The 16,740-nt window shown below is 36.7% G+C and overlaps 1 protein-coding gene across 1 annotated transcript; it reads left to right on the top strand.

Moving 5' to 3' along the window:
* Window positions 1-403: 403 nt before the first annotated feature.
* LOC104000407 (kinesin-like protein KIN-12F) lies at window positions 404-16,422 on the top strand. The gene is made up of 37 exons (XM_009422437.3): window positions 404-585; window positions 679-1,393; window positions 3,563-3,718; window positions 3,797-3,880; window positions 4,013-4,132; window positions 4,214-4,327; window positions 4,454-4,546; window positions 4,644-4,804; window positions 4,896-4,970; window positions 5,108-5,195; window positions 5,278-5,336; window positions 5,435-5,498; window positions 5,609-5,674; window positions 5,752-5,943; window positions 6,238-6,342; window positions 6,436-6,671; window positions 6,759-6,828; window positions 6,914-6,979; window positions 7,052-7,111; window positions 7,206-7,285; window positions 7,398-7,482; window positions 7,603-9,342; window positions 9,430-9,864; window positions 10,437-12,902; window positions 12,985-13,092; window positions 13,183-13,323; window positions 13,766-13,840; window positions 13,977-14,219; window positions 14,302-14,391; window positions 14,634-14,705; window positions 14,788-14,846; window positions 14,960-15,071; window positions 15,175-15,285; window positions 15,386-15,556; window positions 15,649-15,714; window positions 15,802-15,921; window positions 16,023-16,422. Exons 2-37 carry the CDS (start codon window positions 680-682, stop codon window positions 16,116-16,118), a joined length of 8,793 nt encoding a protein of 2,930 aa, XP_009420712.2. The 5' UTR covers window positions 404-585; window position 679; the 3' UTR covers window positions 16,119-16,422.
* The last annotated feature ends 318 nt before the right edge of the window (window positions 16,423-16,740 follow it).

Here is a 16,740-nt window from a genome sequence, read left to right as displayed (position 1 = left end):
AGATAAATCTACAGGAACACAGAGGGTCCTCATCACTGATCTGGTTCGGATCGGTCGGTTCACATTTAAACCGGTCTGTCGTATCAACGGATGTGACACATACGAGTCCACGTGGAGGAATCGACACCCTTGGATCTCTCAAACAAGGTCGAGTCCTCGAGTAGCCGTTGTCAAACGAAGTCCAAGACAAGCGAAAACGGCAACAAATCTGTAGTTCCAAAATTGACCTCAGTTCAAAACCTCATCACGACCGGGCGTCAAAATTTTAAATCTGCGTCAAATCGCACCCGTCCATTTTTTGTCATCCCTCCCCCTCAGTTCGAATTCCTCGACTCCTGTGTCTCATTATATGTGCCGTTCCACTTGAGCTGAGAGAGACCACCATTTCTTACACCGAGATCTATCGCCCCCGTCTCCTCTAGTTAGGGTTTCTTCTTCTCTCTTCCCCCACCCAGTTGCGATGAGAGTCACCAATCATCTGATCTAGTGAAGACTGGTCATCTAATTTAGTTATCAGTTCGAGAGCGCGAAAGGTTCCTTCAGGATTCTTCCGCTCCGGATCTTGTTCTTGAATTCCTCATTCAGGTATGCTGCGTGCCACCTTTGGTCCTGGTTTCGTGATTGGAAGCTTTTTTTTTTTAAAATCTATTTTGTGTTTTCTTGGTGAAATGATTTTAGGATGTTGAGAGATCTGAGGATTTTCCGCCGGAATTCGAACACTGGTAAGGCTCCCGCCTCGGAGAGCAACAATGAGAACCTCCCCGTGGATCCTTCGGGTTCTTCGACTTCGCAGCTGGAATCCGATCCATCTCGAACCCCTCTGATCACGATCCAAGAGCCGGTGCAAAACCCTAAGCCGGGGTTGGATCAAGGAGCAATTTCGAGGAGGAAGCCGGAAACAACCCACTTCAGGAGCCAGGTGAAGGGTTCGGATTCGTCCCGGTTGCCGTTCCGCACCCCAGAGAAAATGGTAAGCCGGCAAAGGTTTGGTTGGGGCCTCAAGGGTGAGCCGGGAATGAGTGACGCGGACAATGGTGACGATTTATGCTACGAAGGTCCCAGCAGCCAACTTCCGCCACTAAGCCGTGGCGGAAGCATATGTTCTGGAGGTGGATTTGGTTTGATCACTCCTCGTATGTATAGGACGGGTGCGAAGGCATCATCGGCGCATTCAGATTGCAGTTCTACTCAGAGCACTCCAACGAAGAGTGTTACGAAGCCTCCAAACTCTGGTTTCAGCAACTCCCGTCCTCCCGTTAGTGCAAGGACTCGAACAATGAGCATTGGAACACCAAGAACAACACCGTCATTTGCCACTGTTGCACATTCATCTGAAGTGCCGCACTTTGAACTCAAGGAGGATCCATCATTCTGGATGGATCATAATGTGCAGGTAGCACAATTTTTGTTATTGTTTAGCCTAGCAAATTTTGTTTATGAATGCTGTACCAACATCTATTACTCTTAACAACGTCGCTGCACTAGAATTGTTGAATCATGATTCTTATCCCACAACAAACAAAACATTTCCAAGATACTTTTCACAAGGTATCTTCACCACAACTACAGAGCAGATCTTCTAGCTGTATTTGCCATATTCATCATCCGGGCAGTAAAGGGGACAATAAATAATTTTGATAAAAATGGCCTACATAACTATGAGGAAAAAAGCTTTCTAGGTTTTCTTTAATGTTTTAAGCTTTGTAAGGATGGCTCTTTCTCCAATCCCCTGGATTGTTCTCACCTCTAGTCCACATCGCTTTTAGCTTCTGCTTCTGAGGTTTTAGTGGTTGCCTTCATCATCCAACTTGCTGACTCCTTGAAGATTTCCTGGCATGTAAAGAACAAGGGATTTGTATGTACCTAGTTGTCTATTTTGTTACCAAAATATATTTGTTTTTCTAGCAAAATTGTAATAAGCATCGTAATTATGATAATATGATGCCAAATCATAACTGGTTAGCAATGTAGGATGTTCTGTAGAAGGGGAAGATTAGCAAGCAGTTTAACATGCCAAATGGAAGATTGTAGGTATCCTTCTATCCTGTTCTATCTCAAAAAAAAAAAAAAATTCTTCGAATAGCTAAAAGTGAGCTTAGGTTTTAGTAATTATAATATAACAATGCTAGACATGATGAAATCTTACAATTATAATTTAAAACACTTTTACTTGTTGATGGATGGTAGACAAGCGCATCGAATTGTTTTCTGTATCCACACTGGCCATGTTCAAATACAACACTTGTAGATATTTTCTGGACATGGATACTCAGAGCATCTGATTTTAAAATAGTTGCCAGAAGTATATATACTTATGGATACTTGTAAATATACTTCTTTAAAGAAATCTGTCTTTCGTAAATACTGAACTTGTGATTATAAATAGGATGCATATATAATTATATTGTATTATTTCATCCAAATTGATCATCAAAGAAATTAAGATAATGAAATTATTTCATTTACTTAATTTGTTAATATAATCTCCACATTTTGTAGTACTATGTTACTGAAAATAATTAATTTCATCATGAATATCTTAGAGATGATAATTAGTTGTTATTAACTATCATATTATGTAGATATTTTTTTAACACTAGAAATTAGTGCTGAACTATATTGCATATAGTTTTGTGGATTTAAAATATTATTCTCTTTCCTATTTGTGTATTATCAAGCTATGCCATGATGTAGCTATACACACTAAAAAAATGTCAAGCACGTAACTATCCTACTTTTCAAAATTTGACACATTGATGTATCTATATTGCATTTCTATCCTTTATTAGTAACCAATACTTTGTAGGTCACAGAAAAATGTTGCAAATTTTATCATGTCCTTACATTTTGGTAAGTCTAATTATGTTGCCTTAAGTATCAGAATTGGAGAACATAAAAAGAACAAAAGAGTAGAAAACTTTTATGGGCTCGTATTTTTATTCAACTCCTAAGTGTGTATAACAGGAGAAAAATACACTACAAGCAACTGATGTTCTCTCTTTTTTTTTCCCCCTAATTAAATGATTGGTAATCTTTCACAATAATGATCCAAAACAATATATCCATCTAGAGGAGTTTATGAAAAAGACAATACAAGCTATATTCTTCTATTTTAAACTAGCTCGTCAATCATTTTGGATAAATCCATAAAGACTCGGTGTAGATACTAGATAAGATGATGCTTAGTACCTTTGAATGCCTACCATTTTTTGCATGCTCTCCATTGTAAAAATCGTTCAAGAGTCGAGTCAAAAAACTGATGCTGCTTATGTATTTTGCACTTTTAAGTATTTGCAGTGCCATCGTTTATTGAAATTTGCATTTGACAAGATGACATGGATCTAGATTCCTTCATGCCACAGAAATCATTGTAGATGTTGAATTAAAGCAATCTCTTTATCAACATACTGATTGTCTTAATGGATCTCCCAGAACTACATTTTTTCAGAAGTAAATAAGTCTCATTTTATAGGCAGCTAGCTTAATTTGATTATCGAGAAGTCACATTGTATGTGATCAAATGAAAGATAGACAGCATTAAATGCTTTTTCTAATCTTTTAGGTTGTCATTCGTGTTCGTCCTCTCAGTAGCACAGAGAAAAGCCTGCAAGGTCTCCACAGATGCTTGAAGCAAGAAAGTGCACACAACATCAGTTGGATTGGTCAACCAGAAACCCGATTTACGTTTGACTATGTTGCATGTGAAACAATCAATCAGGTATGTTTTACGAATTAAGAAAAACAGAGAAAATTATTCAAGGTCATATCAAATTAGTACCTCGGAAATTATATGCAGGAGATGCTTTTTCGAGTTGCTGGTTTGCCAATGGTCGAGAATTGCATGTCGGGTTACAATAGCTGTGTCTTTGCATATGGCCAGGTTTTTCTTTTGCTTTTGTTATATAATGTTTATTTCAGTTGCAAGTTCTCTTATCTGATTAGGTTTCTGTTTAAATTCTCACAACCATCTGTTATCTCTGTATTGTTCTAAATTCTGTTTCAATTAGTATAGACTGGAAGTGGGAAGACATATACGATGCTTGGTGAAATTGGAGAACTGGAAGTGAAACCTAGCCTGAACCGTGGAATGACACCAAGAATATTTGAATTTTTGTTTGCGAGAATTAAAGCGGTAAAATGCTATTATTGGTTCTAATGCTATTTGATCTATAGGTTTTACTAAAGATTGACAGTCACATATATCCTCCTGCAGGAGGAAGAAAGCAGGAGGGATGAAAAACTTAAATATAGCTGCAAATGTTCCTTCCTTGAGATTTACAATGAACAAATTACTGATCTTCTTGATCCCACCTCTAGCAATCTGCTTGTAAGCACTATTTTAGATTATGTTTGAAGTCCTTAGTATTTCTTATATCATACAAGAAGCTCTTGATTTCTTTTAGCTAATGTCTTATATCCCTTGATCCTTTTTGACATTATACATATTGAGTAGCTGCGAGAAGATATCAGGAAGGGTGTCTATGTTGAAAATCTTACGGAGTATGTAGTCGAGAATGTCAATGACATTCTAAATCTTCTTATACAGGTAGATGATATTCTCTGAGTGCACAATGTTCATCATCATGGAAGCTATCATTTGGCATTGGTTTTGTTAAACTTCAACTTATCATACCTTTTGCTAGGGTGCTGCAAATAGGAAAGTGGCAGCTACAAATATGAACCGTGAGAGCAGCCGTTCACACAGTGTTTTTACTTGCATAATTGAGTGTAGATGGGAAAAAGATTCAACTGTAAACTTACGTTTTGCAAGACTAAATCTTGTTGATCTAGCGGGTTCCGAAAGGTAAACCTCAATGCCAAGTTGTTCCAATGTTACCTTTGGGTATTTGGTCCAGAGGCTAAAAGCTTTGCCAACTAATATGCACTTTGAACAGGCAGAAAACTTCAGGTGCTGAAGGTGAACGCCTAAAGGAAGCTGCAAATATTAACAAATCCTTATCGACACTTGGGTATGAAGTTCAATGCCAAAAAGTGATTTTTTAAGAGTTCCATTTCTTTACTTATTCATATCACACCTTTTGCTAAATCCCTGGTTTTGAAATATGGTTTCTCAGACCACGTATTGATGACACTTGTGCATTTGCAGTCATGTTATAATGGTTCTTGCTGATGTGGCTCATGGGAAGCACAGACATGTTCCTTACAGGGACTCAAGGCTCACATTTCTTCTCCAAGTGAGAAACATTTGAGTGATTCTATTTTATTCTCATTCCTTTCCCTTAAATATTTCCAAATTCATGTCTGTCACCATCTCAGGATTCTTTGGGTGGCAACTCCAAAACTATGATAATTGCAAATGTCAGCCCTTCGATATGGTATATGACTGCCTTGCTAAATTATTTTCGTCTCTCATGTTTGCAATTTTTGATGTAGTACACTAATACAAACTGATTTCTCATCGTATGCTGTCCAGCTCTGCTAATGAGACTCTAAGTACCCTTAAGTTTGCTCAGCGAGCAAGACTGATACAGAACAATGTAATTGTTTTTAAGCTATAACCATTATGTTCACTAAATTAGCAAGTTTTGTTAAAAATTTTAACTATATATTTGGTATAACTGATCCTTCTTCCCCTTCAAATTATAAGGCTGTCGTCAATGAAGATGCTTCAGGAGATGTCATTGCATTACGACATCAAATACATTTACTAAAGGTGGACTCAAATCCTTAAGACTACTTTCCCCTTCGTGTAGTGGTTAGCATAAAACTTAAATGGTGGCTTCCTAGCAGGAGGAGCTTTCAGTTCTTAAGCGTCAAAATGTCTCAAGATCTCTATCGTTTCGTAATGCAATTTTTGAAAATCGTACGAGTGAAGTTTGTGACGAATATGTTGTGGAGAAATTGCCAGAAGTTCCTGAAGCAAATGATGATGAGTTCCAGACAGATGAAGGTGTGGACAGCATAAGAGTTTCGATGAAGCAGGTAAATATATGAGACTTACAAATGGTTTATCATGGCGACCTGGGGTTTACTTTATTCAAGGTGTAGATCTTTCTGTTTTTATGGAAACATAGGGCATCGCATGCTCCTTGACATGGCAATGACCTGAATCATCATAACAGGATGATTATGTCACTGCTTGAGTTCCTTATATGGTGTGTGTCTGGAAGAATTAATTACTTGTGACAAAATCATAGTTTCTAAGTAGATGAATTTTTCTTATGACAATGATCTAGAAATGAATAAGGCTTCTGCTCTTTATGATTTGTGCTGCAGTTGAAGTCCTTGGAAGCTATACTAGCTGGTGCACTGCGAAGAGAAAAAATGGCAGACACTACAATTAAGAAACTCCAAGCTGAAATTGAGCAGTTGAACCGCTTAGTATGTTTTCTGCTGTAAGATTGGTGCAAAAAAATTACTGACATCTGCAATGAGTTACTTTAAGGATCATCTATCACTTGCATTGTTTGGCAGGTTCGTCAGAGAGAGGATGATACTCAAAGCACCAAAATGATGCTGAAGTTTCGGGAGGACAAGATTCGCCGAATGGAAAATCTTCTGGAAGGCCAGATGCCAGTTGACTCATATTTAATGGAAGAAAAACATGCCCTCTCCGAGGAGGTACAATTGCTTCGTGCAAGAGTCGATAAGAATCCTGAAGTGACACGCTTTGCATTGGAAAACATCAGGCTCTTAGACCAACTGCGTAGGTAGGACATGAATCAGTGGCTTGTAATTTTTTTTATTTTTCTCATATCTAATTCACTCATTGTTCTCTTTGCAATATTCTTCTACAGGTTCCAGGACTTCTATCAAGAAGGAGAGAGAGAACTTTTATTAGCTGAAGTAATTGAGTTGCGCAACAAGGTCTCTACAATTGTTCTATTACCATAACTTGTTCATCAGATAAAATTCCTGCAAAATGTAAGCATAGTTTCTTTTATCCTTGCAGCTTATGCAAGTGTTTGATGGAAAATCTAAGCTTGATCAGCACCTAAAGTCAGACATGGAAACCCCAGTATGTGCAAAATCTTCTTGTCTTTCTACACATCTTTCTCTGGACTTATGCAAACCCTTCTAATTAATGCAGACCATTGGAAATCCCCAATTTGCTTGTTCATCCAGAGATAACGAATCATTGTTAGTGGAGGTATTATTCGGGTTCACTTAATAGAACATATTATTTTCAGAATATTTTTTGCTAATAACATCTTATTTGTCAAATGTGCTTCGTGTCTTTTCAGTTAAACAAGACCCATCAGGAGTTAAAAAGCTGCAAGAGTGAACTTCAGTCTTGCTTAGAAATAAATGAAAGGCTCACTAGGTAACTGTATTTCTGCACTAAAAATGATACCTGTATCAATTTCAATTTACTTGTATCTGCTAGTCCTTTGTTTTTCTCTATTACCAACTGTTCATTCCTTTACTTTTGGCAGGGAGATAAGCAATCTGCGAGTTGAATTAAATAATTTTAGGTCTGCAAACCATGTTCAACATGTCAACCTCAAGCATAGAGACATTGTATGTACTACTACCTATATGTTCATCTCTACTACTGATCTTCTGCTAATTTATTGGTATTTACATGTAAATTATTTTACAGTACAAAAATCATCTGTAATTATCTCAATGTGCTTTCAGGATATGTTAGAGATACCCCAAATGGACACTCAGGTCTGTGAAAAGAAAGAATGCTCGCATGAACATATGATGGAACATGCTGAGGAAATTCTGAATTTGCAGCTGGAGTTGGATATACTGAAGACAATCCTAGCAGAGGAGAAGTCATCTTTCGTAGAGGTAGAGGAAAGAGCTAATCATACAAAGAATGAACTTAAATCAGCAAATGGAAGGATTTTATATATGGGTAAGCAGTATGAAGACATAAATAATGAACTGAAAGATGCAAGATCCATCATTGAAGCACTTGAATCAGAACATATTCTGTTGATAAATGAGATGGAAGAAGTAAGGGAAAGGTGCAATCAACAAAAGGAGATTTTAAATAAACAAGAGCAGGAGATATTTCTACTGAGAAACCAGTCTGGTCTCTGTCCCAGTGAGATAGAGAAACAGTCCACTGTTCAAGAGGAGCTTAGGAACATTCCACATGGAAATTATGAAAATGAGGGTTCCCCTTTGCAAGTGAAACTGAAAAAAATGCAAGCTTCTCTTGAAAAGGCAAGAGATCTGAACATGAGGTGCCAAAGTGATCAGGTATCTCAAACATCTCTTGAACAAGAAATGGATGAAGTCCGGAGACAAGTTGAGATTGAGACTGCTGAGGTGATTGTCTGCTTGCAAGAAGAACTTGCTGCACTTCAAAAACAGGCAGATGGCAGCAAACAAAATGAGTTGATCGCTAAACAAAACTTGATTGGACTACAAACAGAGTTGAAAGAGCTACAAGTAAGGTTGCATGTGATGACTGAGGAAAACGAAAAGCTAGGAGACTTGATTGAAGAGAAAGACAGGGATCTTAGGTCACTGACTGAAGACTGGGAAAGATTAGCATGTGAGATTGCTGACATTCTTGTCGATGGAAATATGTCTCTTGAAGAAGCTACTGATCAGGTAGATTCCATCTCTGATTCCTTTCCTAAAAGAAGTTGGATAGGTGAGCAAATTGAGAGGATAATTAAGGGCATTTCAGAAAGAGATCTGCTGATTGAAGAACTTCAGAAATGCTTGGAGGAGGCACAGAATATAAGGTGTGATATGGAATGGAAGTTGAGGTCCTTAAGGGGAGCAACACTTGCTATAACTGAAGCTCAACAACAGGAAAGTAATGATAAAGAACAAGAGATTCTTCGTTTGACCACAGAGATAACAGAGAAGATGTTTACTATAAATGAATTAGAAAATACTATTGAAGTGCAGGAAGAACAAATCAAGAAAGCTGAGCTAAATGCAACTGTTGCATTCATGACTGTGAACAAGTTATCTGAGATGAATGAAGCCCATCTTCAGGAGATTGCACATGTAAAGCTCCTGCTTGAGGAGTCTAAAGAAGTTATTTCTAATAAGGATTCCCTATTACATCATCAAATTTCTATGCACGCTGATGCAGATAAAGAAATTCATGCCCTTAGCATGCAGTTAAATCAGTCTCAGGAGCATATTGCTGAACTACAGAAGCTTTCTCAAAACCAGGAAAGGGCACGAGAATTGGAACAAATGAAGAAGGAAGAAGAGGATGTTGTTTTATCTGTTATGGTAGAAGATTTACTGAAAGCTAAGAGAATTATCAATGATTTTAAAGCCGGAATGACTACACAACAATCTTGTGCAAGTGTTTCATCTGAACAGGACAATGGCCACACATTACAAAGTTCTGGAGATTATACTGTTGACAGTGAACAATACATCACTGAGGACCAAGTAAGTTGATACACCACAATCACTGTTGTTTAATAGTTAAGCTGTCCATGTCACTGGTAACTGATCAAGTATCAATTTCATTTGCAGATGAAGATTGAAGCTGTCCAATCTGTTATGAATTTTGAGCAACAACCTGTTGCAAGCATGTTGTGTGTTAGCTCTGAAAAATTATTGACTGATATTGGGCATAAATCTACTTGTGAAAATGTGTTGGAGTATTCTCACGATAGACAGTCCAATATTCTTCATCTGCAGAAGGAACTAGTGATTGCACTTGACCACCTACAGTATGTACAAACTCAAATGGTACAACTGCTCAAGGAAAAAGAAGAAATTAAGATATCTGAGAAACTATATCATACAAGTATTGAAAAACTTACAATCGATGTTCTTCAATTGAAATCTGAAATCACTGAAAAAGAAAGAAAATTTGAACTTGGGTTGCTACAGTTGGAAAATAAGCTTCGAGCAGTTGAGAAAAATACAATGGAATCTAATACAAGATGGCAAAAAACCAAAGAGGTATTTTTCTGGCTAAACAGAGCATAGAGTTCAATTATGATGTTCATTCTGACTTGTCATTGCCCAGATAGTTCTTAGCCATTTATAAAATTGACATAGCTGTAATGCATATTCATATTTAACATACTTGTACATGCAGTCTTTTTCTGTCTGGATATCAATTATTGACATGTGGAATTATTAACATACTTGCATGATTTTTCGAACACATGATTAATAATAAATTTATTTTTTAGTTTACAAGATGTTATATCTTGCACCTTTCAATATTGACTGGATTTTGTCTCTAAACAGTTTCCAGAATGCTTTACTGTCATTTGGTAGCCATTTACTGAAATAAATTTTCCCATACTTTGTGGTTGGTTGAGCCTCTGTGACTAATTTCATGTTTCAGGTGTCTTAGATTTCACTCATTCTGAAAAGATGAACTATCTTTTGTATAGAAAATCATCTTCTTACTGATATTTCTGTCCATTTCCAATGCAAGGCTACATTTTTTCCTTTTCATTCATTTTTCCTTATTAATGAATTATGAAATGAATAATTTTACATGATTATTTTGCTTCATCTAGGCACTTGAGCTTGATGTCAGTGATGCAAAAACCATTGCCGCCCACAAAACAATTGAGGCCACTCATCTTCTAACAAAGATTGAGGAGGCTCAAGGAACAATGCGAGATGCTGATATCATGGTTAACATGCTGTTACAAGCAAATGAAACTGCAAAATGTGATATAGAAAGACTTCAGAACAGTGAGACCATGTTATGCTATGAAAAGAACCTTTTAATTGATGAGGTACAGCATTTGCAATCTTCCCTTCACATTAAGGAGAAAGAATATACATCCTTGGAAAAGAATTTTGAATCAAACCTTATAGAGGCTAGGGGTTTAGTTCTAGAGCTAGAAGATAGCTGCAGGAATCTACAGACTGCTTTTGCTGAGAAATTTGAGTCTCTAGCATGTGATCTTGATTGGATAAAGTCCAATCTTCAAGATTACACAGAGTCAATAAGAAGCTGTTTGGAAAAGACTTGGTCAGAAATTATCAGAAAAGATTGTGCTCTATCTGTATTACACCTTTGTCACATGGGAATTTTAATAGAGAGAATAACTGGTCTGAACATGGAGAATGGTTTCCTTCAACATGGGCTGTGCAAGTCTAATACTTTAATTGCTGATTTGAGTGAACGCAATGTTAAAGCAAAAGAAGAACTTGAAATATGTAGTGTTCTTAAGGGTAAGTTACTAGTGGACATCAACAACAGTTTCAATCGCATTGCAAAAAAGGAAGATGAAACTGCTGAGTTCAGGACCAGGCTGAATTTTTTTGAAAAGGAAATTTTGCAATTACAATCACAAGAAGAATCAATGTTAGCTAGGTCAAACTCAATGGGCACTGAACTTGCAGTCTTGGTGAAAGAGTTGGATGACAATAACATGAACACCCTAACAGCCTTGTTAGGGCAGGACAAACTTCTAAAGGAAAAAGAAGTACTTAGCAAGGAGCTAGATGATATGACAAGGCTGTTGCATGAGGCCCACAGAGTTAATGAAATGTTCATGGATTCACTTAGAGGAGAGTTAGCTCTGCTTACTGATGAACCACATCCTAAAATTCAAATGAAAGTAGATGTCCCTATAATCAGTAACATGGGATTCTCCAATGAATCTAAACTACTAAAGAAGCTTATGAATTATAAATTTGAATCTATCCTGACCGATTCATTTGCTAAAGATATTGAATTCCTTGTTGTTGTTTCAGAACTGGAGCAGAATGCAATCAAGTGTGATCAGATGGCTTCACATGTATCAAAATTAGAAAAAGAGAATGATACTCTGAGTTCTGTTATCGAGAAAGTTAGCATCGAATTAATCCTTAGTAAAATTGATGGTGATTTAAAATCTAAAGAAATACATTCGTTACACAAGGAAAATGAAAAGATGAAGAATGCAAAAGAGAAGCTGCAAGAAGATCATTTAAGAGTCACAAAAGAGTTACAGGACAAGATTTGCTCCCTGGAAAGTCTTGTTACCTGCATAGAGATGGATTTAGATAGGAAGGAAGTCAAACTAGAGGAAATGGTAAACTCTCATACTGTCATATCAAAGGAACTTGAAGCAAAAAGTGAATTCTATGAAATCCAAAAGGAGAGAACCAAGATCTTAAGGTCTGAGAATGAGACATTGAAAAAAAAATTCCTAGAATTTGTATCTGAGAAAGATGAAGCTATTCAAATGCTTGGTTGTAGTCTTAGACATGGCTCTGATTTAGCTCTGTCAATGGGTGTTGTTATGAGTAGATTATTACATGAAATAGCTGGCCTATTTGTTCTTATAATGGATAGGATGCATCAAGAAAATTTTGAGCACAAAAAGTTGGCATCTAAATTTATTGATGACATAGATTTCTTGGAGAACTCTATTAAAAGCCTATTGTCTGAGAATTCTTCTCTCCGATCAGATCTGATACATAAAGATGAAGTTGCAAAAGGAATTTTGTTTGATTTGAGACTATTACAGGAGTCAGCATCTATTGCAAAGGACCAGGAGGATGAACTCAAACAGATGGCTGCTACAATGGAGTCTTTAGAAGACGAGTTAGCATCCAGATCATGTGAACTTGATGAGGCTATTGTTCTTGGAAAGACAGTAGAAGGTGAATTGATAGAGAAAAATGATAAAATATTGGCTCTTGAGCTTGAGCTTGCTGAAAAACTTGCGACGATAAACTCAATATCTGTAGAAAATATTGAGTTGAAGTCTCACTTGCAGCAAGTCTCGGCGGTGAAAAGTGCTATACAGGAAGAGCTAAATGGGAAATTATTAGTTACTGGAAGATTGGAAGATGAAATACTTACTATGAGCACTTTCATTGGTGAAAGAAATCATTTAATTGAAGATTTGCAGGGTGGCATAGCAAAACTCAAAGAAGAAAGAGATCATCTCAGTATTGAGGTGCATGTCTTGAAAGAAAAGTTGGACATGGCACAAGCCCTTGCTGAAGAAAATGAAGCTATTGCTACAGAAGCTCGCCAGGTTTTTTATGAACAAGAGTTTAATTTGCATGTACTTCTTTATTGTCAATATATTCATGGTTTGAGATAGTACTTGTTTACAGATAGCAGAAGTGAGGAAAGCTTATGTTGAAGAAAAAGAAGAAGAGGTCAAGCTCTTAGAGAGGTCTGTTGAGGAGCTTGAATGCACAGTTTTTGCACTGGAAAACAAGGTAAAGTTAGTCTGTGTATTTATTCAATATCTTTAGGATTTTTCTAGTACTTCTTAATCATACAACTGATGTATTTATTTTTTAACAAAGGTTGATATTGTTAGAGCGGAAGCAGAAAAACATCGATTGCAGAGAGAAGAGATAGAAATGGAGCTTCATACAATGAGAGATCAGTTGTCCCAGAAGAATATACAAGTTCTTCAGAAGGAAATTGCAAAAAGAGATACAGAGGTGTGACTGTTTAATAGTTTTGATTAAAAAGGAGAAACAAACCGAATTATTACCTTTGCATCTTTCCATTTAATTACTTTCAAAATTCCAAAGTCAAGATTTACAGCAGAATTCTTATCACTGGCCACATATTTCGATAGTCTAAACATACTATTGATTGACGATTCAGACCTTTCCGTATTCCTTGAAGATCGTCCTGATAATAGTTTCACTACAACAAATATTCTTGTGCAAAGCATATCTTGTGAGTTTTGAATGCCTTGAAAAAGAAATTGATGCATTGCTGCAATATCATATTCTTTGATCTAAACAATAAAATTAAACAATAACATATTCTTTGCTCCAAACATTTCTGAAGACACACTCTGCTAAATGAAGGCAACTAAATTGCTAAATGGAGTGACTGAACATAACACTCTGTTTTTTTCTTGTTTTTGTACAGATTCTCCAATTCAAATCTCACATCTCTGAGCTGAATATGCATGCAGAGGCACAAGCCAGAGAGTATAAACAAAAGGTTTGACACACTTTTGCCAGAATTAATGGAAATATAAAAATAAAATAGAATAGTATTAAATTGATAATCCTGAAAACTGACATCTAGCAATTATCATAACTTTCTATGGCTAATAAAATAACAAATTTCTGTATAGTTTATGGAATTGGAGGCCATGGCTCAACAAGTTAACACGGATCCTGCATCATCCAATTCTGCAAGCTTGACATCAACAAAATCAGAAAAAGGTGCAGCGAAGCCTAGGGGTTCAAGTTCTCCTTTTAAGTGCATTGGCTTGGGATTGGTACAACAAATGAATTCTGAGAAGGATGAGGAGCTAACTGCAGCGAGGCGTAAGATTGAGGAGCTCGAATCATTAGCTGCAAGCCGACAGAAAGAGGTATGGTAGTATTTTAGCTGTTTTTCTACTCCCATTTGGAAATTTGAATGGCAAGGTTAAACAATTTCTGCACCTCTTCCAGATCTTCATGTTGAACACAAGACTGGCGCAAGCAGAGAGCATGACACATGATGTTATTCGGGATCTGCTAGGGGTCAAGTTGGACATGACAGTAAGATGAGCAACTGCTATTCTATAAAATCAAGCAATTTGGTTTCAGACAGATCAAGTTGCAGAAATATACAATCGGGATCGCTTAGTTTTTCTGTATATATGCAGTTCCTATTTAAAACTCAAGGTCTTGATTTGACATCTTATATATTCTCATGAGGGGTATTCACACATAGGTTTGGTCTATTTAAAAAAGTGGAGTGCTTGCTTTTTTCTGACACCATTTATCTCCATTTGTTCTAGTCATTGTTAGACGAACCTGAAATGCCAAAGGTAGAGACAGCTCGAGTCCACAATAATGAATCCCAGAAAAAGGTTATTCTTAATATCATATATGATATGAAAATAATAACTTTGTCTTTTTCTCCCTATCAATATTTTGGATTCACCTTTGTAGGATCAAGAGGTGATCAAGCTTAGGAAAGAGCTTAATGAATTTATTCAAGAGAGGCAAAGGTAGAGGCCCTTGGTGAACAGCTGTTAACTTTGTCTTCAAGAATATAAAGCTGGACAGTTTCAGTGCTTCTCTTTGTAAAACATGTTCAAAGATTTTCTTGTTACCCTTATAGCTGGTTGCATGAGATAAAGCTAAGGCATACGGAAATGGTAGATGCACGAATGATGGCGGAAAAGCTTCGACAGCGAGAACAGTTTATTAGCACTGAAAATGAAATGCTGAAGGTACAAACTTTTTTTTCTGTAAATTAATTGTATTTTTTCTTTGTTGATCACTTATTTATCTCTGGCACTTAATCTAAATTATATATATGTTTTAAATTTGTAGGTTGAAAATACAAAATATAAGAAGAGGATTGTGGATCTTGAAGATGAACTCAAAAAGTTTTCGGACCAGCAAAATCTCCAGCACCGTATTCATCACCATGCAAAAATTAAGGTTGGATACAAAACTTGGATATGCAGATTTTTAGATATGACAGTTCAGATTCATATTTTAGTCTTTGATCTTCTTGGTTCCATATCAATACACGTGACAGGAAGAGAACACTTTGTTGAAGATGGAGAATGAAGACTTGAATGTCAGATTAAGGCGATCAGAGGAGGTTCTTCTACGAGTGAAGGAAGAACTTGCTCGCTACCGATCGTCTTTCGGAAAGGATCCGTGCATTGACTTTGATGAAGAGGAACAGCTAAGGATGAAACTACAGGTATGTAACCTATTAGTATGCTGCAAGAGTAACAAACTATCAGAGTGGCTTTCTGTAAACTTATTAAAGCAAAAGTGGGTATCGTAAACCAGGAAAGCGAAGAGGAAAGGATACACTTAGCTCAAAAGCTATTGAATTTGTGCACCTGCATTTTGAAGGTTTTTCCTGGTTTTATTTCAATTTTTTGCATCATTTTCAGTAACTTTTTGTTTTCTACTGAAATTTTCATTTAAACATCATTGCAGGTTGCTGGGTTGACTGATCCCACAACCAATATAAGCCCCTCTGCTGCAGAAGATGCAGCCTATCATCTCAAGGACCGTATCAATTCATTGGAAAATGAAATAGAAGACCTGAAACTAAAGGTGATTTGTGCAAAAACACTTCAAAATTCTGTCATAACACTGTTGTTGAACAAAGCATAAATATCCCCATGTTTACTTATTTTCCAAACACACCTTTTCAGTGTAAACTACTCCATGAGAACATCCGACTGTATGAGATTCGGCAACAGTTTTCCCCGCAGCAAACGAAGACAAATGACAATTTCCTGTCCTCATGACAAGGATCAAAGTAGGGCACGCAACATTCATATCACAACTCAGCTACACAACCATCAGAACTCCACGATGAAATTGCTTAGGAAGGTTATTTGGTGAGTTGAGCCACTTGACCAGAGTCATAGTAGAATGGTTAATCACTGATTAGCAGTTAGTTAACAACATATTGTTACTCCATGATGCAATTCTTTAAGAGGATTAGTTGGCAAGTTGGCCTTCTTGATCCCTGTACATTCTATCCATATTCTTTTCACATATGTATGAGTGAAATGCTATTAATTTCTTTCATTTTTATTGTGTCAACTTTGATGCCCATCCATTCGAATCTATCGATGTATTTTTGTCTTATTCCGGTTCGCGGATAGAAAGTGAAACTCTCCTTTCTAGTAACTATGATTCAAAGAAACGTCTCATATTTCTTGGCTTCTTTATTAAGTCATCTGAGCACTGGTCTTGATTTGGTTTGCTGACCTAACCCTCTAATTAGCACATCAAAGTAAGCCACAGCTAATTTGGAATGTCGAAATTAATTGGAACAAGATCGTCAAGTTTGTTTATGATTCTGATTCAGATAGTATCAAAAGTGTGAATCTGGATGATTAGTGTTGTATAGAGCCCAATGAA

This window comes from Musa acuminata, chromosome BXJ2-10 (assembly GCF_036884655.1).
Source record: "Musa acuminata AAA Group cultivar baxijiao chromosome BXJ2-10, Cavendish_Baxijiao_AAA, whole genome shotgun sequence".
NCBI classification, from domain to species: domain Eukaryota; kingdom Viridiplantae; phylum Streptophyta; class Magnoliopsida; order Zingiberales; family Musaceae; genus Musa; species Musa acuminata.
This window is presented reverse-complemented; position numbering and strand designations above follow the sequence as displayed.